Source organism: Schistocerca gregaria, chromosome 1, assembly GCF_023897955.1.
Source record: "Schistocerca gregaria isolate iqSchGreg1 chromosome 1, iqSchGreg1.2, whole genome shotgun sequence".
NCBI classification, from domain to species: domain Eukaryota; kingdom Metazoa; phylum Arthropoda; class Insecta; order Orthoptera; family Acrididae; genus Schistocerca; species Schistocerca gregaria.
The window spans coordinates 129,644,432-129,668,457 of NC_064920.1; the positions used below are offsets into that span (position 1 = coordinate 129,644,432).

Consider the following 24,026-nt stretch of genomic DNA (forward strand, 5'->3'; position numbering starts at 1 on the left):
ATGCTGTAAATCCTGCTCAGCAATTGGGTATGGTCTCTTCAAAGTGAATGCTTCTTCTGTGTCCATTCACACATTCAGCTGGTTTAGTGGTAGTCATTCCTGTATAAAAAGCTGTGCAGTGGATAGGTGGTAGTTGCTAAAAAATATATGTGGTTTCTCAGGTTGCTATGTCTTTAAATGTTGTAGAAGGTTGTGGATGGCTGCATGAGACAGGTTTTACAGTGGGAACAATGATAGGAGTAAGACCCTTGGAATGAAGATTATGGTCAGTTAATGTCATATGGTTTGAAAAGAATATCAAGGAGGTTAGGAGGGAAACATAAGGCAGTAATGAGTGGTGTGGGAATAGCAATAGCTCACTTTGTCAAGGATGATAAGTGATTGAACTTTGATGTTATTAAAGGTATCCTCTCAAGATTCACTTAGTGTGATTAAGGGAAACCACATGAAACCCCAATCAGGACAGTTCGCTATCTAGCTGGCTCTTCAATAAAAATTCATTGTCATATTATTTACTGAAGTGAAACAGAAATATAAAGCCCAGAAATAACAACAGGTCATGCCAATATGTAACATTCCTTTCCATTTTCATATAATTTTAGCATAGTTCAAAATATGTTTCCCTCATTTTTTGTAGTTTCCATGTCCCTGTACATGATCCCACTTTTACAAATCACTTCTCAGCACCTACTACAACTAACAAATTATTCTTTTACTTCTTTTAAAATTTTGTTACAGGGGCAAACAATAAATGTTACACATGTTTTTGAGCTTGATGACATCAAGAACAGACTTCATGATATACGATATGTAATAACGGATATACCAAGAAGAGGAGTTCTGTCTCTACTATTTGCTAATGGAACAGTTATAAGACTTGGAATGGGTATGTATAACATCTAAGAAATGTTTATTTTCTTTTATGTCTAAAAATGAAGATTGTGAAATTATTTTGGCATTTATTGCAAAAAGGACGTGTATCTTAAGCATACACACACACCCACCCACCTACCTACACACACACACACACACACACACACACACACACACACACACACACACACACACACACACACACCTACCTACACACACACACACACACACACACACACACACACACACACACACACACACACACACTTATACCCAGGAAACATCGTTCTAATACACACATCAAAAAAAGTTTTGCATCACCCCGATTCCCCGAACTCCTGAAGACAGACATTGACTGTGAATATTGTATCATAGACACAGTCCCTCTGAATATACAGAGATGTCACTAAGCCCACCCAAAGATGTAAACTACCATAAATGAGCAGCACCTATTAGACAGAGGGGATCCAACAGCTGATCAGTTCCAATCATTCAGCCAGGAAGGAGGTACATGGCTCATGTTGTCGGTAGTTCAACCATGCCCCGATGGTCAATACCACAGTTTGATCACGTCTGCATTGTTACTTTGTGCCAGGAAGGGCTCTCAACAAGATAAGTGTTTAGTCGTCTCAGAGTGAACCAAAGCATTGTTGTTCAGACATGGAGGAGATACAGAGAACAGGAACTGTCAATGACATGTCTCACTCAGGTCACCCAAGGGCTACTACTACAGCGGACGACCACTTCCTACAGATTATGTCTCAGAGGAAACCTGACAGCAACACCACCATTTTAAATAATGCTTTTGGTGCAGCCAGATGACATCATGTTATGACTAAAACTGTGCACAATACACTGCATGATGCACAGCTTCACTCCCAACATCCATGGAAAGGTGCATCTTTGCAACAGTGACACCATGCAGCACAGTACAGATCGAACCAACATCATGCCGAATGGAATGCTCAGGATTGGCATCACGTTCTCTTCACCAATGAGTGTCGCATATGCCTTCAACCAGACAATGGTCGGAGACATGTTTGGAGGCAACCCAGTCAGGCTGAATGCCTTAGACACACTGTCCAGCAAGTGCAGCAAGGTGGGTGTTGCCTGATGTTTTGGGGTGGCATTTATCGGTCCGACGTATGCCACTGGTGGTCATGGAAGACACCATAATGGCTGTACAATACGTGAATGCCATCCTCCGACCAACAGTGCAACCATATCAGCAGCGTATTGGCTAGGCATTTGTCTTCATGGATTACAATTTGTGCCCCCATTGTGCACATCTTGTGAATGACTTCCTTCAGGATAATGGCATCACTTGACTAGAGTGGCCAGCATGTTCTCCAGACCTAAACCGTATTGAACATGCCAGGGATAGATTGGAAAGGTCTGTTTATGGATGACATTACCCACCAACCACTCTGAGGGATCTATGCCAAATCAACATTGAGGAGTCGGAAATCTGGACCAACTGTGCCTTGATGAACTTGTGGATAGTATGCCATGACTGACTTCACTATGTGGCTCCTGCCAGTAATTGTCAAGTTTCTGTTTGTTGGTCCATTGAAGTTGTGCAGTTCTACGTGATGTTGTGAGTGATGTCCTTTTGTAAGGCATCTGACTGCAATACCACTTTTCAGTGTTTGCTCAGAAACTGGTTGAGATGGACCTGCATTCACTGACAGCAGCAATTCCTGTTGAGTTTGAGACCAACTGCCATTGATTGGACATGCTCATCTCCAGTTCCTGTCAGTTAGGGTCTTTTTATAATCAGTGTTCTTACGCCAAGTTACATGGCTCACAAGAAGAGGTCCTCAGTGGTTGGACAGACTTTTTGAAACCATATGTATGGTGATGTTGATTAATGTCCCAGGTATCACATTATGCAGCCATTCACCCTAGTGAACCTCATTTGCAAATGACTAAAGGAACAAAATTTCAGACTTTAGTATGCTGCTCTATAGCTTTGAAAACAGGGTATGTAACAGATTGGTTGTGCAGTGTAATGGTTAAGGTACAGGCCTCACATACAAAAGGTTGTGGGTTTGAATCTCATGACACTCTTTGAAAATTTTTATTTTTAAATCTTAATGAAATAACTTTGATCTTTATTTTTAATCAGTTAATTTTTTTAAATGTATTTTTTTTATTTCTGTTGCTTAGTTGAGTCATTTTAATCATCATATTAATTTTTTCATCTGATCTCATTTTTCTTTGTATCATTTTTTTCCACACAGAATCTTTATTGATGTGATTTTGATTATTTTTGTATATTAACTTCAGTAAAATTTCTTCAGTTTTATCATCCTATATTTCTGTAAATCTTATTGCATTCATTATTTTCAGCCCTCATTTAGCTTGAATTTCATTTTATTTATAATCCTGCCTTTTGTTTAAAACTTCATCTGCATTATTTTGTCTATAGTACAATAAATGTTTGTTTGACAATAACTATCCAAAAAGTGTACCTACATCTTGTATTGAAAAACACATTTTGACACATCAATGTAAGTAGATTGTTTCATGTTTTGTTTTTTAACTGATACACTGGCAGTTTCAAATGTTTAAATATTATTATAGGTAAATAAAAGGAATTAAATTCACATTAACAAAGAATCCAAGTGGAAAATGAACGATAGGAAGAAAAAAAACTGAAAAAGTTAATATGGTGATTAAAATGATGTACAAATAAAAAATACATTTAACTCAATTAAAATAATAATAATAATTAACAAAGTCATTTTGACAAAGACTGACTAGATTCAACTCATGTGAGGTTTGTACCTTAGCCATTACACTGCACAACCAGTTTATTAAAAATATCTTTTTTAAAGCTGTAGAGCATCACATGATATTCTGAAATTTTTTTGTCAGTTACTTGTAAATGAGGGCCCACAAGGTGAATGGGTGCAGGATGTGGGACTTAAACCTACATCACCATGTAAGATGCTTTCAAGAAGTTGATCCCACCACTGGGGAGCTCTCCTTTTCAGAAGGGAACACCATTCCTTGTAGATACAAGCTCCTAAAATAACGTGAACACCTTGAACTAATTTACAAGCATAACATGATGTCATAGGAACAACAATGTATATGACATGACCTGTTACCAAAAAATCATCGGTAAAATACTTAAAATGGCCTAAGGCCGAAATTCAACAACTGCACAGGAAATAAAGAAAATGGCAGCTGAAGGCTTCAAGAAATCATTCAAAAAATAAAAAATAAAAATAAAAATAAAAAAATCTCTATACTGATGCAATCAATAAGGACCAGCCTGTTTGTGGATATTTCCAATGCATGTGGGATGCCATATTAGCTGCTCAAGACTGTCAGTCTGTACTTCCTGCAATAAATCCAGAAACATTCCAGTCTATACTCAGTAGGTTAAAGTTGCCTCCAACTAGTACTGCTTGATCTGGGTATTTATACACTATTGATTGGAGCCTCTAAAACTGTCACTGTAAAATCAGGTGTCTAGAGAAAACATACAACAATTAACTTGGTTACATGTACACTGTTGCACATGACCAGATAACTTCACTGTCACACTCATTTTTGGCATCAATAGAGACAAAAGTTTTGTCAACTTTAATGAACACTGCCCCTACTGTGGCATCTAATCTGTCTTTCCGATATATGTTCCATGACTTGCTAATTATTTCAGGGCTTTCTCCTTCAGGTTTCAGCCAGCTCTCAGTCCCAAGCATAATTTAAGTGTGAGAACTTTCCTACAGGGCACTAAATTGGGGAAGTTTGTTATGAATACTTTCACAATTTACTGATAAAATGTTGACAGTTGAAGTGTTTTTACCATTAACATATCCTAGAAAAACCCAATGTGCACTTCACAAGTACTCTGCTACCCAAGTAGCTGCTTTAATTGTACAGTACACCCCTGACCTAACAAGGGGAGTCCTATAATTGCCGATTCAATAATGCAGGTCCAGAAGTCTGCAACCAAGGCTCTCATAAAGTCAACAAAGCTTTTCTCTAACACCCTCCACTTGGCTCCAAACCAAAGGACACTCATCAACTCTGGGAACAATGTTACACATTATGAGCTCTGTTGGCATCTCACATGTGAAGCTATGAACCACAACTTGCATACTTGATAGCCACAGGCAAGGTCATTTCCATACCTTGGATAAGGCCACCAGCTGAATAATGGAGTGCATATTGTCATTCTTTCTAGCCCAGGACACTATCTGCTTAAGTCTCCTTAACAAACCTAACATTGGAGCGCCTCATAAATAGCAAATCCTTGCCCACATGTGGCTGCTGAGACCCTGCCAAAGGAACAGCTACTGCTCATGCACAGGGTGAACAGGTGAGACCCAATAGCCATCCTCCACATTGGCCCTCTGCCTCGAACAACGTAAATGCTCTACCACCCTGGCACCAGAGGTGTCCAAAGCAGTGCCCCAGATTCTCTGGCACTACTACACCCCTAGGCAGCAGCCTGAAGGTAGCTCACCATAGCCAAAATTGAATTCAGCTGTGAGCTATGGCATGCACACATCCTACCCTTCCTAGCATGACTAACTGAAGAAGTAAACTGTAAAAACAGACAGAAACCTAGATATGCAGTTTGCCACCCTTCTGACAAGTCACAAGTATTTGCTAGTGCCTTAATGACAGATAGTTGTATTTCACAAGGATGATATTGTCTAGATCCAAGCTGAATATCTTTCAATAGATCATTTTCTTTGAGATAATTCATAATGTCCAAACACGGCGTATGTTCCAAAACTGTAATGCAGATTGACATAAGTGATATGGATTTGCAATTCAGTGGTTTAGAAGCAGAGCTGTATGGCCTGCCTGTTGTGTGCAAAGGATACTGAAAAATTTAAAAAAAACAGGTCATTATGAGACCAGATTGATGAAAACTGCCACTGTTGCGACAGTCAAATAAATGTGTGGTGGGAGTTTTCCACAGAAATGAACCTAACCAGTAATTGTTTTTAATTGCAGTACTCTTTACAAGGTGAATCATTAACAGGACTATTTTGAAAGTCATTTTATCACACTGCAGCATATTACAGATTCTTTTACAATGCAGTGTATTTGGAAATTATATGTAGGATCTGGAATATAACAACAACACAAAGCATTTATTGTAACACTTAAAGCTATATCTATATTTTATGTCATGTCTCTTCCACAAAACTTCCCAAATATTTGTTTTTAAATATGCATCACTGCTGATAATCTTCTAGGAGATGTTGATTCTTTAAGCTCCCTCTCTTATCAGATGTTCAGGTGGATACATGGTTTCTCAAAAGAAGTTGGACTTTTTATGCCGAAACATAGCATTTAACCATTTTTTCCTCCTCTTCTGCCATCTTGACCTTTGTGTCAGAAAAAAAAATTACAAAGGTAGAAACACATAACATCAACTGTAAACATGCAAGAATCTGGTGAATATGTATGCATTGTGCAAGCTCAAATCATATGACTCAGGTCGTATTAAGCTGTGTGGTGATTCAGTCTTATGACTTCACTTCAAGCATTTGCACAGCCTTAGAGTGGATGGTCGAGCCATTCAAGCATAGAATGCTTGAACAAGAATGAAGGAAGTCAAATGCAGTTGCTCCCTGTGTCCAAACCGACTATTGAGATCCACAGGACTTTGAACCACATGCACCAAGCAACTTGAGAAATCATAGATGTTTCAGGATGGGAAGGTAAGGGGAGAAGGGAATGCTGAAGTCATGGCTCATGTGGTGATCTGTGTGTGGCATTGGCTCAAGCTGATGTGAGTGAGACTTTTTGGTCATTTACTTTCATGTAAGGGCACAGGGTATGAAGATGACCATTTTGAAGGTGTTTAAAAATCAAATTTTCTCCGTTTCTGTACAATTTAGAAGCAACTGCTTGATACATAATGTTAAATAGATTGTTTCAGTTATGTAGAAGTAATAACAACTGACATAGCACAGTTTGTTTTAATATAACATGTTGGTAATTGTGAGGGAAAAAAAGATTTTTATACATGCAGTAGTCTTATTTGGTACAGTTTTGACATATTGTTTTTGGATCAGAACAGAAAAAATTGCACAAACTGTTAAAAACACATAAGAAACAAAATCATAAGAAGAAAATTTTTAATTTGAATCCATAATACCAGTTATAAAAGAAAAGAAGATGATATTTTAAAAACTGCTCAAAAAAGACTTACATTTTGAAATTTCTTACTCTTTTTTTTTTAAATAAGGAAGATTATTTTGCTCATTTGGAAGAATGTCAATAAATTAAAGGACATGCAATGTTTTCACTCCCCTATTGCAAGTAGTTCCTGTGAAAAACTAACTTCTGAGAAATTGAAATAAACTAACCATTCACTAAATACACTCATATGTCATCAGGACAGTATTAGAGAATAGTGTTTTTCATACTTTGGATGATGGTCTTTTTTCCCCCTGAGTTCTAGTTTCCTTTGTTGGTTGAAGAGCATACCTTCTGCATTGGCAATACATTCCTTGTTGATATCAGTAAGAACAGTAACAATGATTTCTCCAGCTGATATTCCCAGCACTTTCTAAACTTTCATTCTACTTACTGCTGCACCATTGAAACATATTACAGAATCCAGAATACTAACACCAAAACCTCCAGATGTCAAACACTAAAATCAGTACCAAACATTGTAAGTCAATAGAGTATCAATCAAAACTCCAATTTAGTTCATGCTGTGTACTGTCATCCAACAGAACGGGCATAAACATTAATTAAAATCAACACCGAAACTAAGGACCACATCAAAACATAACTGTGAGTATAAAACAGATGTTGCTTCCATGGGGAGGTTAGCAGAGCATTAGATCCTTGTTCCAAGGGTTTTGGGTTCCAACTCAATGAGGAAAAGCTTTTTGTTCCTGTATTATGCATTAAAGTGTTATATGGCACAATGTGTTTATGACATGAAAAAGGGTAGTTTGGAATTTACGGCAATGTTCTCCTGACAGTCTGCTTTTGCTTCATTTCTTTGAAAGTAGTAGACCTAAATAATAATAATTAATAATAAACAAAATAATAATATCAATAATAAGTAAATATAAGATGAACATCAACAAGACCAAAACGAGGATAATGGAATGTAGTTGAATTAAGTCGGGTGATGCTGAGGGAATTAGATTAGGAAATGAGACACTTAAAGTAGTAAAGGAGTTTTGCTATTTGGGGAGAAAAATAACTGATGATGGTCGAAGTAGAGAGGATATAAAATGTAGAGTGGCAATGGCAAGGAAAGCGTTTCTGAAGAAGAGAAATCTGTTAACATCGAGTATAGGATTAAGTGTCAGGAAGTCATTTCTGAAAGTATTTGTATGGAGTGTAGCCATGTATCGAAGTGAAACATGGACAATAAATAGTTTGGACAAGAAGAGAATAGAAGCTGTCGAAATGTGGTGCTACAGAAGAATGCTGAATATTAGAGGGGTAGATCGCATAACTAATGAGGAAGTATTGAATAGGATTGGGGAGAAGAGAAGTTTGTGGCACAACTTAACCAGAAGAAGGGATCAGTTGGTAGGACATGTTCTGAGGCATCAAGGGATCACCAATTTAGTATTGGAAGGCAGTGTGGAGGGTAAAAATCGTAGAGGGAGACCAAGAGATGAATACACTAAGCAGATTCAGAAGGATGTAGGTTGCAGTAGGTACTGGGAGATGAAGAAGCTTGCACAGGATAGAGTAGCATGGAGAGCTGCATCAAACCAGACTCAGGACTGAAGACCACAACAACAACAACATTCAAATAACAAAGCAAAAGCAGACTGCCAAAAGAACATTGATACAAATGATGAAAAGTTGTTTTAAAAGTCAGGAAAATGGTTTCCCATACAACAGTTTCATGTGTAAACAGTTAAAAAAATTATTATCAGTGGGGTTTGATTGCTCTACCTTCTCATCCACCTGAGATCTACAATACAATTACTCACATATATGCTTTTCCTGTTCTCTGTAGCTTTTGTGATACATGTTCTACATGACGACAGCACACAGGATGAATGAAATTGGTGTTCTGGTTCATGCTCTATTGGCATACCGTGTTAGGTACTGATCTGAGCGTCTGACATCAGGCAGTTAAGTCCCAAGGTACTTATTCCAACATACAGCAAATACAGTTTTTGGTACCCATTCCCATATTATTTGGCCTAAATGTTCAAACTTTCATTTGGGTTTTCTGTGTAATCATGATGGCAATTTTCTAAAAGGCTTTAATTGTTCAAGTTTTGAAAAATAGGTTTTATCACTGTCATCACTGCTTAAGGTAATAAGTGCTTGTGTGTGTACGTTTCCCTACTAATCAGTGCTTTTTGAAACCCACATCATGAGCCAGCGACTTTTGGCCAATGAGCTTATTGTGCAGTGTTGTCTATAAGAGTTTATGAAAAACATATCACCCACACCATTCTTTTCATATTCTCTACTGGATTCAGCATTTCTCCTGATTGCCAAACTATAGTTACACTGCAGAAAAGCTTTCTCATGGCCTGTAAATGGCTTATCGTCAGACAGTTTCATTCTTTTGTTATCCTCCTGAGTCTTACCAGCCTTCCATAATATTCCAATTTTGAAATTTCTGTTGTTCCAAACACTTTAAGTCCTTTTACTTTTATAAAACCTTTTGGATCTCCATCCCGAAGGCAACTGATGTCTCTAATAATGTTTGAGACTTCAAGAAAAGTTTGACCTCTCCTTCACATTCCATTCTAGAACTGTAGCCCTCAGAATTCTTGGAAAAATTTTGAGCAAAACACTTGTCATGGTACCTACAACTGCAGCAATGTTTTGTGATGCATTCAGAGTCAATATCCTTTTCATTACACAGAGAAGTGTATGTGACAACACCACTCACAGAAGAAAGTTTTCACCACTGAATGAGCTGTCAAAGGCCACAATTATATCCCCACATAAATCCACAAACTAGAGTATATATTGAAACCAGTTCCACACAAAGATTATGCACAGTCAGTAATGCCAATTCCTAATTGAAATTTTACTCAACAATATTACGAAAAGGAGAGATTGTTACTCACCATAAAGATGACATGTTGAGTTGCTGACAGGCACGATGTAAAGACTGTTTCTTATAAGCTTTAGGTCAAAACCTTCTTCTGAGAAGAAAAACACACTCTCATTTACACAAACAAGCACACATCACAGACATGACTGCTATATCCAGCTTCTTCAGCTGGTATGTGTTAATATATGCATTCTATCATACATCTTTGAGAAATGTACATAAGGTTAGCAGAAACCGATGGATGAAGTTACAGTTGGCTGGAGCAGCCATAGGTATCAGTCATGAGCATGTGTGTGTGTGTGTGTGTGTGTGTGTGTGTGTGTGTGTGTGTGTGTGTGTGTGTGTATGTGTGTGTGCTTGCTTGTGTGAATGTGTGTGCATTTTATTTTCTGAAGGAAGCTCATATTAACAGTGTATTCATTGTGCATGTCTGAAAATCAATGTCTCATCTTTATGGTGAATAGCTAGCTATTATTTTCATAATATTTCTGATGGTCCAACCTGGAGTTTGCACAGTTTAAAATTTTTCTCAATAATTATATCTATCAATGAAGGCAAAGGAAAATACATGCCAAACAACATATTTAAAAGGGGAAGAACTGATGGTCCACCAAATTTAAAAGTCTGACAAAGGCATTTAAATGCTAAATTGTAAAAAATGCGTTTTCCACTGCCCATTTGAATGGAGCATCTCATAGGATAAAAACTGATTTTTTTCTTTGATCCTTAACCCATTGTTTTGGACAAGGAAGTCAAGGGTAGGTAATGGCAGACAATTATAGTAGATTGTTCTTAAAGTAACAAAGAATCAAGATGGTTAAGAAAAGAGGAGTACAGCTCAAAGTAAAGACATGTTTTAGAGAAAAGTCATGGTTTTTATGAGATGAAAAAGAAGAAGATGATAAGTAACTTTTGTGAAAGTCTATTCCTTTCTGCTCCCAGAGGAAGAAACTGTCAGTTCTGAAAGCTAGGGTTCTGTGTGTACTTTTAAGTGTCTTGTCTCCTGATAATAAGTAGTGGACAGCTATTCTGTCTCCTAATTTTACATGTTCCACATTGTTAATATCCATTACATATGGATCAAACATGTAAGTATCTCCCTACCTAATTATTTTCACAATTTTATATATTCCATTGATATTCACAGTCACTCTGAGAGTATTACTGGAAGTAATATGTCACCAATTTTGTTACTGAAGGCCAAACTAAATAGTACCATGCTTTAATTCAGGAACACTGCAGTTCTGAAGATGTGAAGACATATTTTGATAGTGATATCAGATGCTTCAGTGTTTATACTTAAAAATTTCTGGAAGACATAATTTGTTAACTCATGATGTTAAAGATGTCATATTAGCAACAAATTGCTAGAACACTATGATTCTAATCTCTCTATTTTTTAAGTACAAAATCATAAGTGGCCAATGTGCCTAACATATCTACAGAAATAACACTGCTGTAATCATCTGTCTTTGTTGCTGTTGGAACAGAAAGTCATTAGTTCATATGTAGGAGTAATGAAAATCAGTGCTATCTTCCTGAAATATTGGTCGTCAACCAACAATAAATCAAGTCCAGCAATATTATTGCCATTAGCAGGCTGGCAGATGTTCATTTTCAATCACCAATGTCACAGACAAAATGTAACAAAGTATGTAGTATGTGACATATCATTAACTAAATATACCTAAACAAAACTACTGTAGGATCACATATATTAGAGTTGATTCTTGTTAAATTGGTGTATGCTTGCCATCAAAAACAGTGTTCTATAGAGGAAAAACCACTCTACTGAAGATAATGTGTATTTAATGACTCACTTCTTCGATTTCATTTATGTTGTCTGCATTAAAGGCAAGTGCCAAACAAATGTAATAAGTGCTTAAGTTTAGAAATGAGCTCACTGACATTTGTCAAACCTTATGAGAAAATGACTAAGTTTGATTTGTGTTGAAATCCATTTTATTTTTCATATATATATACCATTTGTCTATGAAATTTTTATATGTTTTACTTTAATCGATCTGTAACTCTGTAACAGGACATGAATTTAAACTTCAGCATCTAAAGAATGGTACCATCCAATATAGCCATAATACTTCATATCATCACAGGAAAGACCATTTTGAGGTTCTGGCAACAGATGGAATATCTGAGGCAATAAACAGTGTTCATCTGACAATTGAGAAACCAGTGACAATACAGTTTGCTGTCAGTGCTGGGGACACTGTGTTCACAATGGAGGAAAATGGTCCCCCACTTCAGATTCCAATTTTACGAGTTGGTTCAGATTTATCCGAGGAGTCACAAGTCCTTTGTGTAACATCACCAGGCAATGCAACACCAGACCAAGATTATGAGCACATTGAGAAGGTAAGATCCAGAGCAAGAAATCCAAACAATAAACAGTCTTCTCTTACATGTCCTATGAGTATATGTCATTCATTCATGTAATTAATTCTGTAAGAATATTACTTTTATTTCCTAATGACTCTTGGCAAGTTTTTACTGAATGATCAAATATGTACATTCACAAGACTCATGGAAATGTAGAAATTTTTTATGTGTGATTACAAGATATTAGTTCATACACACACACACACACACACACACACACACACACACACACACTTCAAACATGCACTGACCATACAAAGTCTTTGCATACAGTTCTCATGGACACCCAGCTGGTGTGGGTCTTTCTGTAGTTAATCCTCCCATAGCCTACTTAGTCTTTCAATTTTTTAGATGTTATCAGGTTCTCACATTAGCATGGCTTTAGTGTGGCAAGTGTCTAGTCTCATGGCAGTGTGTCCTGCCAGGATAATTCCCCACACTTCCATTTTCTGCACGATGTTTGGTTGTTTCATCATGTTGCACAGTTCCTGGTTCTTTCTGCATCTCCATGTGTTCTGTTCCCAGACTGGTTCTTAATTTCTTGTTTTAAGTTATTATACCTTTTGAACCAGTTGCCAAAGTATTTAAAAGTATCCACCACTCTGGCTCTGTTCCATATTCCTATCTGTAATGGAGCAGTGTTAGGGTCTTATCTGGATACTTTTGTCATTTCAGTCTTCTCCACATTAATCCACAGCTCAGTCTTACTGGTTTTATTTTCTAAGTCCTCCACAGTTTGTGCCATCTCTTTCTCTGATTCCAATGTGGCTGTAGTGTCATCTGCAAATCTCAATTACCAAGTTTTTCCATTTAGTTTCCCCCTTTACCTTTTCTTTCTGTTTCCTGAATTACTTTCTTGATGAGCAAATTATAATCAATGGTGAAATTACATCACCTTGTCTTACACCAGTTCTGATCCTGAATTCCTTGGACAGCTCCCTCATGTATTTCACCTTGGCTTTTGTCTACACTATACTTGCCTTCAAGTTAAGTAACTCCTTTGATAGGTCAAGTCCCTCAGGAAGTGTTACATATTTAATCTGTGTATATTATCATACTTCTTTGAAGAATCAAATGTCACCAGAAACCGATGGATAAATTTGCAGCACCTCTGCCAGATTTGTCTCATGGAGAATATTGATCCACAGTCTAGTAGATGACTTCTACCCTTTTGGAATCTCTTTCTTTGGCCACACTTTGCTTATGTGATTGTGTACCTCTTTCTGAAGTGCTTCACCTCCCATCCTCAACATCTCTGCCACTATCCTATCTTCTCCTGGCGACTTGTTATTCTTCAGTTTCTTAATTGCTCTTTCTATGTCCTACTGAGTCACTTCAATTTCTTCTTCCTCCACATCCTCTGCAATTCTTCCTTCTGGGAAGACTCAATATTCAGCATCCAGCAACTTCTCAAAACATTATTTCCATCCAAGAGTGCTCATACCAAGAGTCAAGGGGGTTGGAGGGGGGGGGGGAGAATACCCAACCCCTCCCCCTAGTTGTCAGGAAAAGGAAAAACCATAGTGTAGTTAGGTGTTTTTTCTCAAGAAAATTATTTAAAGGACAGTATAACGCAGGTACTCTAACTTATTTTATGCCTGCAAACAAGTCCCCATGTGTCTTCCAAAATCTTAAAAATACTTCTTACCCAAGGTCTTGCCCCTCCCCCCCTCCCTCCACAAATTATATGGTTGCCCATGCTCCTGTCTCTCCAGTATCCTTTCAATGTCTCCATGTCTGTTAGCAAATTTTCATATTTATAAGTAATAACTAACAACTCATTTTTTGACCATTCCACACATATTTCATCATCTGAAATATTTTCTACTGTCAAATATTTTGTGTGCTCTCTCGATTTCATTGACCATGTTGGTCGTGAATTTTCCTTTCTCTGTCCTTAGAATCTTGCTTGTTTCTCTTTTTATGTTCTTGTCTGCTTCCTGTTTTCCTGCACAATTTCTACCCAGCATGTGTGCTTCATTTGCTCTGACCTTCATGGCTTGTTCACACGTATCGTTGAACTAGTTCTTTCTGGTTGTTGGCATTTTTCTTCTAGATTTTCTCTTGCTACTTCAGTTACAGCAATTTTTATTTCTTCCTATTAATCATTAACAATTCTTTCATCATTGTGGCTTGATACCAGGACTTCAAATTTTGTTGTGCACTCTCATATCATACTTGTGGCACAATTGTGGATCTTTAGCTTCTCAACATCATACTGTCTCTTAACCATGCCATTCTTCTTTCTTTTATAGTGCAGCTGTAGTTGTAATTTTCTGATTACTGAGTAATGGTCTGCATCTGCATTAGCCCTTCTGAAATCTCTAATATCTGTCATATACTTCTTGCACCTCTCATGTATAAGAATATTATCAATCTGATTGGTGGTGTTACCATCTGGGAAAGTCCATGCACCTTTGTATATCTGTTTGTGGGGGAAGGACACTTAGCTCATCACATAGTTCTGGCTTAATGTAAAACTAATGAGGCACAGTCCACAGTCATCTGTTTCCACATGTTTACTCTGTTTTCTGATTTCTAATGATGTGTGATGATAAAAAGTGGTGTGACTTCAGATTGCAAGCAAAATCCACACCTCTCTCACATTGGTTGGCTTACTTGATCTGTGCAGCCGATCTTCTTTTCTGGATTGCTGGCTCTGTCGATCTCCAAAACCTTCTTCTCCAAAGAATAATGCTGGTTATGGGAATTTGTAAGACACTCTCTCTATTTTTGAAATAATTTAGTACTCAAAGAATACTTTAAACTCAGACATAGTACATTTCAACTTCCACAGAGAACAAATTCAAAATATCTCACACCAATACTCAACTGTTTATAAATCAACCGATTTGTCTTGTGATGTGCTTGATAAAATACCTCTGCAGTAGCATACTTTTTACATCCACATAATTTATGGACATGTCTTGCTTCTAGCAAGTCCAACACATGAAGTACAATTAAAATGTCTGTAATCAATTGTTCATTTTCTTTAACAATAATCACAGACTGTAAAACAACAAGGAATACTACATGATTACTTCTTGCTCTTACAATACAACTTCCATGGTACGAGCAGCAAACAGTTGTCGATGCCATTCGACTGTCATGTCTACCTTGTGCTTGTGACTCCTTTTGAGCCTGCACACACAAACACGTGTCATGTAATATGTACATTGTCTCACACTTATTTTTAAAATATCATGTGTTTGAGAAGGTAGAAGGATGAGAGGTTCTGGAATTTACACGGAAATTCTTGAAGCTCTACAGATTGTCAGCTTACACACATCTTCTTGTCCCAATTTGGTATTTAAATCTCCCAAAATAATCTTAATATTTCAGATTCTTATGCTTTCCATTGTTCTTTCTAGTACTTCATAAAACTCACTTTGTTGCTTATGTCTGTTGGTGCTTATGTATGAACAAGTGAGCTTCAAACTTATTCCACATAGTAAGATATGATATTCTCTTGCTTACAGTAGCAAATGATCACTCACCACAAATACTGTTTGATGTTCATGCCTTCACAGTCTCCACAAAAGATTACTGATTTATTGTCATGTAAAATCTCTTCCCCTTGCCATCTAGTTTCTTGTAATACATACATCAACTATATTGCCCCAACTTGGACACTATGATTTTGGCAGCTCCTGGTCTATGTAAACTTCTAACATTCCATATGCTGACTTGTAAACCAATGTGTTTAGCCATTTTCATCTTGTACAGTTACAACCTAACCTGAGGCACACTTGTAAGGTTCTTGGTAATGATAAGTGTCCCCTGTCCACATTATGGGTGCAGTGAAGGAGTAGCCCAGTAGTGTGTCTTCCACGTTTCTGCTCCTGAGCTGTCAGGATTTGTTATCAGTGATTTTTCCCCCAGGAGGATAGGTTTTACTACACGTCAAGACACTACCCTGTAGTTCTGTGATATTTTTGGTGAATGTTTGATTTCCCTCTGGTACAATAGATGTGTTTATTTTTGTTTGGGGTTAGTTTGTCCGCTTTCAAGATGTAGTCTCTAGTGAACAAGATAATTTCATAAATGTACAAGCTTGGACATTCAGAACACCAAGATCATTAAAATGAGACTTACAGGACTCCATCTTTAAAGGCCACAAATTATTCTTAGAGCTTTTTTTTCATTTTTTTTTCATTCTAAAAACCTTTATGCTGTGTGTTGAGTGTCCCCATAAAATGATCCCATATTGAAGCAGTGAGTGAAACTGTGCATAATATTCCTGCAGTACTGTTGTTTTGCTTGTTGTATACTTTAATATTCTTAGACCATAGCACACAGATGAGTGTTTCCTAGGGAATTTGAGATGTTAATAAGGTGTAGAGGGATATGTAGAAAGTTAAAAGAAGAAATCAGGGACCTTATTTGAGCTGCACGGATAAATCTCCAAACAAGATCCAGGTAAACTACTTAGCTGAGAAACTGAGATTGCAGTATGAGTTATGTGACTTGTAAATGGTCCACTGTGCTACATCCATTTTTAAAGCCATCTTGTTCCTTCGACAAATTAAAATTTGATGTTTCGTCCAATGACAGTTTTAGTAAATATCTAGTACACTGTAGTTAGGAAGCTGATGTGCCTATATTTTTTATCTTTCTCTATCTCTTTTCTTTGCAAGAACAATAAACACAAAATTGTTTCAGTTTTGGCAGTTTTCATCTTTTGCAAACATTTTGCTACAGCTTTAATGGTTTCAGTTGAAATACTCTCCTTTTCTGCCACCTTCTCTTTCTTCATACAAGGAATATTTTTTTCACATCACTCCTGGCATTACTTTGGAATGCCATTACTTTAATGATCAAATTTCTGTGCTTCTGATGAACTGATGCATACATAAACATTTAAAGAAATGTTTGTACAATTTTCTCACTGTTGTTAGTTACTAATGAAATTTTGTATCCACTCAACAAGTTTTGGTTTTCTTTTCTTCATACTTCTATTGTTTTCAGATGTTTACTTTATTAAATTTCCATTGTATTTTCTCACATCCCTTAGAAGACATATATGTATTGTTAGGTGTGGCTTTGGAAGGAAGTCTGAAACACTCATGGATCAGAACTGACTTAGACCCCAAGTTATGCTAAACATGTCTGCCACCACATCTATGATTACAGGGTTGAGAGTGGGCAATATCACTGTAGCCAAAAGTTTAGATATTGTATCTTCTTTGTGTTTCACATGTAAGTACTAAATAACATGACAAACTGATTCAAAGATAAGATCCATAGAAGGCATATTTATCCAGTGACATCACATTTCCCCACACTTCATCACAACAAATCATACTAAAAGATGCATTTTGGAGACATCTTTAATTTTATGTATGTTAACTTCACTGCATGCTTAATTTTTTTGTGTTTTCAGTTCTAAACTTTTGACATTTAATGTTTTGTTTGTCTGCAGTGTTTATAACTTGATGTGATGAAACAGTGATATTTCTGTGAAGGCAATTGTCTTGTGCTGTAATTGTGATTTTTGGGTGAACAAATAAATGCTGAATTGCAATCAAATCAGGCAATGGCATATAAAACAATATTGCAGTTTCTCAGTCCATATTCTCTGCTGTGTTCAGATGATGGAACAGATTACCCCCTGAAAGAGAAAGCGAGAGAGAGAGAGAGAGAGAGAGAGAGAGAGAGAGAGAGAGAGAGAGAGAGAGAGGATTTGGGGGGAGGGGAGGACAGGAGAGGATTAAGAAGCAGGTGTTTTTCGTGTAATAATGGATGCAAACAGTCTGATGAAGTGTGTTTGTATAATTCATTAAGTGTGGCAAATAATATTTTGTCATGTTCTCATTCAAAGAAAGAAATGTAAGTTACAGAAAAGTGAAACAAACTAAGAAAAGAATGTTCAAATATCAATCTGCTGATATAAATTTATGTTTTCTGTGGTATCACTGAACCAGTTTTATGCAGTAATGAATGGATGTAAGTTAAATAAGTTGATTACTTTGTGTTGTGAATTTGATACCTCATTTCCTAACAAAGAAAACAGTCTATAAGCATACTCAATACTCTGTAGCTCTGGCATAAATGTGTGTGTAACTTGATGTTTCATTCATTACTCTGCAACAGTTGCTTTGAGCTCCTCTATGTAATACACATATCAAAAAAAGTTTTGCATCACCTTGTTTCTTAGCGTTCTGGAACAAGTACAGAAAATTGGAATAGAGATCAACATAAACATCAGTTCCACTCTTTTTATTGCTCAGAAAAACCACACATTGCATGTGTACCACCACACAGTGAGATCTCCAAAGGTGGTGGTCCTGATTACTGTACACACCGGTACACACCAGTAGCACATCCTCTTGCACGGAAGCATGCCTGTATTTGTCAGGGCATACTATCCACAAGATTGTCCCACTCCTCAATGGTGATTCAGCATAGATCTCTCAGAGTGGTTGGTGGGTCACGTTGTCCATAAACAGCCCTTTTCAATCTATCCCAGGCATGTTTGATAGGGTTCATGTGTGGAGAACATGCTAGCCATTGTAGTTGAGTGATGTCATTATCCTGAAGGAAGTCATTCATGAGATGTTCATGATGGGGGCATGAATTGTCATCCATGAAGATGATTGCCTTGCCCATATGCTCCTGATATGGTTGCACTATCTGTCAGAGGATGGCATTCATGCATCATACAGCCATTACAGCACTTTCCACGACCACCAGCAGCATACGTCAGCCCCACATAATGCCACCACAAAACAGCAGGGAACCTCTACCCTGCTGCACTCAGTAGACAGTGTGTCTAAGGCATTCAGCTTGACCAGGTTGCCTCCAAACATGTCTCCAACAATTGTCTGGTTGAAGGCATGTGGGACACTCATCGGTGAAGAGAAAATGATGCCAAATCTGAGCGGTGGATTCGGCATGTTGTTGGGCCCATCTGTACCATGCTCCATGGTGTCATGGTTGCAAAAATGGATCTAGCCATGGATGTCAGGAGTGAAGTTGCCCATCATGCAGCCTATTGCCCATAGTTTGAGTCCTAACACAACATCCTGTGGCTGCAAAAAAAGCATTATTCAACATGTTGGCATTGCTGTCAGGGTTCCTCCGAGCCATAATCTGTAGGTAGTGGTCATCCACTGCAGTAGTAGCCCTTGGGCGGCCTGAGCGAGTCATGTCATCAACAGTTCCTGTCTCTCTGCATCTCTTCCATGTCCGAACAATATTGCTTTGTTTCACACCTAGATACCTGGACATTTCCCTTGTTGAGAGCCCTTCCCAATACAAAACAACAATGCAGATGCAGTCAAACCACAATATTAACTGTCTAGACATAGTTGAACTACAGACAACATGAGCCTTGTTCCTCCTCCCCGGTGGAATGTCTGGAACTGATCAGCTGTCGGACCCCTCCATCTAAAAGGTGCTGCTCATGCATGGTTGTTTACATCTCTGGGTGGGATTAGTGACATCTCTGAACAGTCAAATGGACTGTCTCTGTGATACAGTATCCACAGTCACTATCTATCTTCAGGAGTTCTGGGAATCGAGGTGATGCAAAACTTTTTTTGATATATGTATATCAGCATTTGCAATTTAATAAGGTTTGGGTACATCTTTCATCTGATATTGATCCATTCACATCAACCATTTGCACATAAATAGTACAACTGCTAGCTTCTTTATGATTAATTGATTAATTATAAGACATAATTTTTCATTTATGAATTACTTGAGCTGTGAAATGGTCAGAATATTTGTTAAAAAAATTCTGTGAATATTTTTCACAATATGAAACCATCAACAAAATCTTTTAGTAATGGCCTCTAAACATCCCAAAGTTAATATTTCATACAGTTTTCATTTCTCTGCAGGTAGTGACATTCCAAAAAGGGTCAAAATCTTCTGTTTGTGAAGTAAAACCTGTTGATGACTCATTGTATGAAGGAGAAGAAAACTTTTTTATCCAGCTGGAAAGAATCCCAAATGGTTTGTCATCATTATTCAACTTTAAATGCTATATGTCTTCTACTTCATGTGTACCTATAAATGTTTGTCATGTGATATATCCCGGGCTAATAGGCTTACAGAAATAAAAAAATAACTGCAGTATTTTCTCAATCAAATATATCTAAAATGTTATTTTTAGTCCTTCTAGTAGATACATAAGCAAAAAAACAGGTTAACTTTGTCAGTATAAATGAAAAATATGGAGATCATTGAAAAGCAAATGTTGGAGTCTACAAGAAAAGTAGAATAAAGAAAATGATATGTAACCCTACACTATGCAAAAATTGTGATGATCATTTCCTAGAAATCGTAGAGCAAGTTAGTGGAGAGAATTCAGAAGAAAAAGCATAGTAGTGATTCAGAAGCAGGATGGTCATCATTGTATTTAATTTAAGGTCAACTCAGGCAAACCAAGAAAATGTTTAAATGCTTTTAAAAAAATCGCCATTTTAGAGCAGATAGTGTTTTTACTGGCATGACATATAAGTAATACATAGCTTTCATAAGTTTTTTGTTTAGAAAGGTGAGAGTACACAGTTATTGGATTCATTAATTTGTGGGAACATGGGATACAGACATATGTAGAAAATCGAATACATGATATGTACATAGAGTAATACCACTTTATTGAAGACAATGTACACAAGACATCCAGTGATGTTGTTCTGGTCAATAGCTGCCACAAAGGCCTAGCAGCGTGGAGCACAGGGTAGGAAATGAAGAAGCAGCACTGAGGTCAACAAGGTGACGTGGCAGTTAGTTAGCATCTGGCATCATGTATGGCAAGATTGCCTGACCATCCGTCTAATGGTTGGCTCAGAAGGGGGATGCAGCTGGGCTCTTTCTCACAGGTGTAAGTCTCTTTTGAATAACTGTGTTGTGGGGGCAGGAACCAGACACAGTTAGTCTGTTTCTTACAGGCAATGAGGCACAGATGCACATGACCAGTTGTGTTGTGGCTGACACTTTCATGAGACATCACTGGGCCATATCTTGAAGTCACATTGGGCATTGTATGAATGCTGGACAAGTGATATATCTGTGGCTGACACGGGAAATGTCTGATGTGTACACACAGAACACAGGTGGTCAGACCAAACAGAGAGGGTAGGGTGTCTGTGGTGAGGCTTTCTACACAGGCTGCGCATGTCAAAGGGACTCTGTACTGATTGAAGTGATGGAGTATGTTGAGATATGTTTAGAGGGTAGTGCAATTGATGTGGATCACTAATTTATTAGCAAGTGCGAACTTTGATGGGTGTGGTCTTTAAGGTGACTGACCATGTAGCACTGGAGACCCAGAGGAGGCAGAAATGCTGGGTACCAATCCATTTTGGGTCTTGGTTGAAGTCAATGTAGGTGTAAATGCAGTCACAGAGTCGAGCATTGTTGTGTTGAATTCATGTTGGGAAGAGGCACTGAAATTGTCAGTGACAGTTGAAGATGAGTGGTGCAGCTGACAGTGGTTGCACTGGTGTGTGTTGTTCAATTCCTCCGATATGTTCCAAATGTGGTGTTGTAGAGAATCTTCAACTTGTGGTAGTTGTGTGGTAATCGAATGTGGAACCAGGGGAATGTAGTCAGTGTAGTTGGTGATGTGTGAAGATGATGATTGAGCTGCATTCCGGTAAGTCATGGGAGAGAGACATGGCGACAGTGCACTGGCCAGTCAGAGGGACATGCCAGAAGATGCCATTAGCAAAGGAGCCAGGTGGCAAAGAGAAAAACGGTGTTCTGTTATGCTTGTGTTTCATGTCTGGGTTTGGTGACAGCACAGATGCAGGATGAAGCGGTTGGGCATGGTCAGACATCGGGAAGGCATGACCAGTCATCAGGACTAGATTCACAAGTGCCCTGCCATTGTGATGGTTGTGGGTCATGACACTGAGTTGCTCATACACTGTGGTGAGGGTAGCTGATGTGTCATTATATTGTGGGAGCATTGTAAAAGCACACTGCCTGAGTGTGTCATCTGATTTACTGGTTTTTTTTTGTTTTTTTTTTTTGCCCTGAATCTTTGGTGTATCAGGTAGGGGAAGAAATGCTAGGGTGAAAGGTTCTGGGATGCAGCGGTCCATATTGAAGTGCAGGACCACAGCATGAGATATAAACAAGGAGAGGTAAAATTGGCATAAAAAGTCCATTGATAGGTCTGGTTTCACGATGACCTTATGAGAAAATGTCCATGTGAAGTGGCAAGATGATGACAACTTCAGATTCTGAGTCATGGACCTGTGAACTGTGATTGATTAGCTGACAGCTTCATGTGGTTGCAAAGCTGTAGGTTTGTCCATTGCCAATGAGCCGTCAAGTGGTACTGAGTTAATATCAGAGGTGACATCTGCCAGAAAGTGGTTTATCAGAAGTGGCATGGTTGAGATTGGAAGTCCCACTGAACATTCATTAAAATCCAAGTTGGTGAAAAGATAACATTCATTTGTGCAATTGGAGATGTTGTCAGTGGAGTGACTACAGCTGTGTGGTATGTAGAGGCAACCAGGACAGTCTTCTCAAACAGATAGACTTGTTGTGAGCACTATTGAGCAGTCATAAAGCAAGCAACAGTCACACATGGATGTAACAGCATGTGGGGTGTGATCACATACTGCAAAGTTACTTATTTTGACAGGTTTCAGGTCACTGTGCTGAGCTGTGGCATGGACATCATACACATGGAAGTGACTCTGCTCAGGTGTGGTAGAGTTGGTCATGTGTGGCATCTGTGGTAGCACAGCACAGTTGACAATGCTCTGCACAGGTGAGAACGTAGTATGCTTGGCAGCGTTCTGCCCAGGCCTAAGTGTGATTCAGATGGTGCTGTTCTGTGTAGGAGCAGAAGCAGCATGCTTGGCAGAATTCTCTGAAGACCTGGGTGGACAATGATGGTGATGCTCTGCATATGCGCAGGCATGGAGTGGATTGTGGGGAGGCCAGGCTTTGTTGACATGCACCACCTGGGTGTGGTGATGTCAGAATCAGAGGTGACAGGGCAAAGCCTGTCAGGCTTGGCTGCTCCATGAGAGGAAGGATGCCAAGGCTGTTGCTGTGGCAAATGTGAAAGTTCACTTACAACACAGATATTTAGAAATAAATTGTCCACAATCATTGGTCAGGTTTAAGATTGATCTGGACGAACCTAGGTCTGTTCTGTGGTCATTTTCAAAAATAGGACAACTGGTGGAGCAAGGGCAGATCAAATGAATTTGCACATGGTGCCAAATATGTGCTGTCCATGTTGAACAAATACAAATCTCTGCAACCAGAGTGTTGCAGTGCAATTGCTGCATAGGAGTTTGGCAAGTAGGGTGCAGCAAAGAGGTTCCATAGTAGATTGTTTGTTGCTGTCAGTTGTTCAGGACCAGCATCTTAAGTTGAAGCACAGAACTAAAGCACTTAACTTGCATAATTGATGTCTAAAGACAGTGGAAGAGTTGGATGAGAAGCACTTCACTGTCAAGAATGGAAACCATCAGCATTGTGTTCAAATTTCCACATGTGTGGGTCGCGCTGTCATAACTGTATCACGTGCATTTTACTTCGTATATGGTCATCATGAATCATTGGGATCACTATTGTGGAAACTTGAGATGCAGAGACAGGTGTAGAATATTGAATGCATGATCTGTACATAGAGAAATACCACTTTATTGAAGACAATGTACAGGTGACAAGAGAGGGAGGAGGGGGGGAGAGAAAGCGAGTGTGTGTGTGTGTGTGTGTGTGTGTGTGTGTG

The 24,026-nt window shown here is 38.2% G+C and overlaps 1 protein-coding gene across 1 annotated transcript in view; it reads left to right on the forward strand.

Moving 5' to 3' along the window:
• Positions 1–24,026, forward strand: part of LOC126333297 (extracellular matrix organizing protein FRAS1-like) — a 393,058-nt gene that overhangs the window by 232,666 nt on the left and 136,366 nt on the right. Inside the window, exons 6-8 of the mRNA XM_049996769.1 lie at positions 739–886; positions 11,955–12,286; positions 20,158–20,272. Coding sequence (XP_049852726.1) covers positions 739–886; positions 11,955–12,286; positions 20,158–20,272 — 595 coding nt within the window. The remainder of the gene's footprint in view (positions 1–738; positions 887–11,954; positions 12,287–20,157; positions 20,273–24,026) is intronic.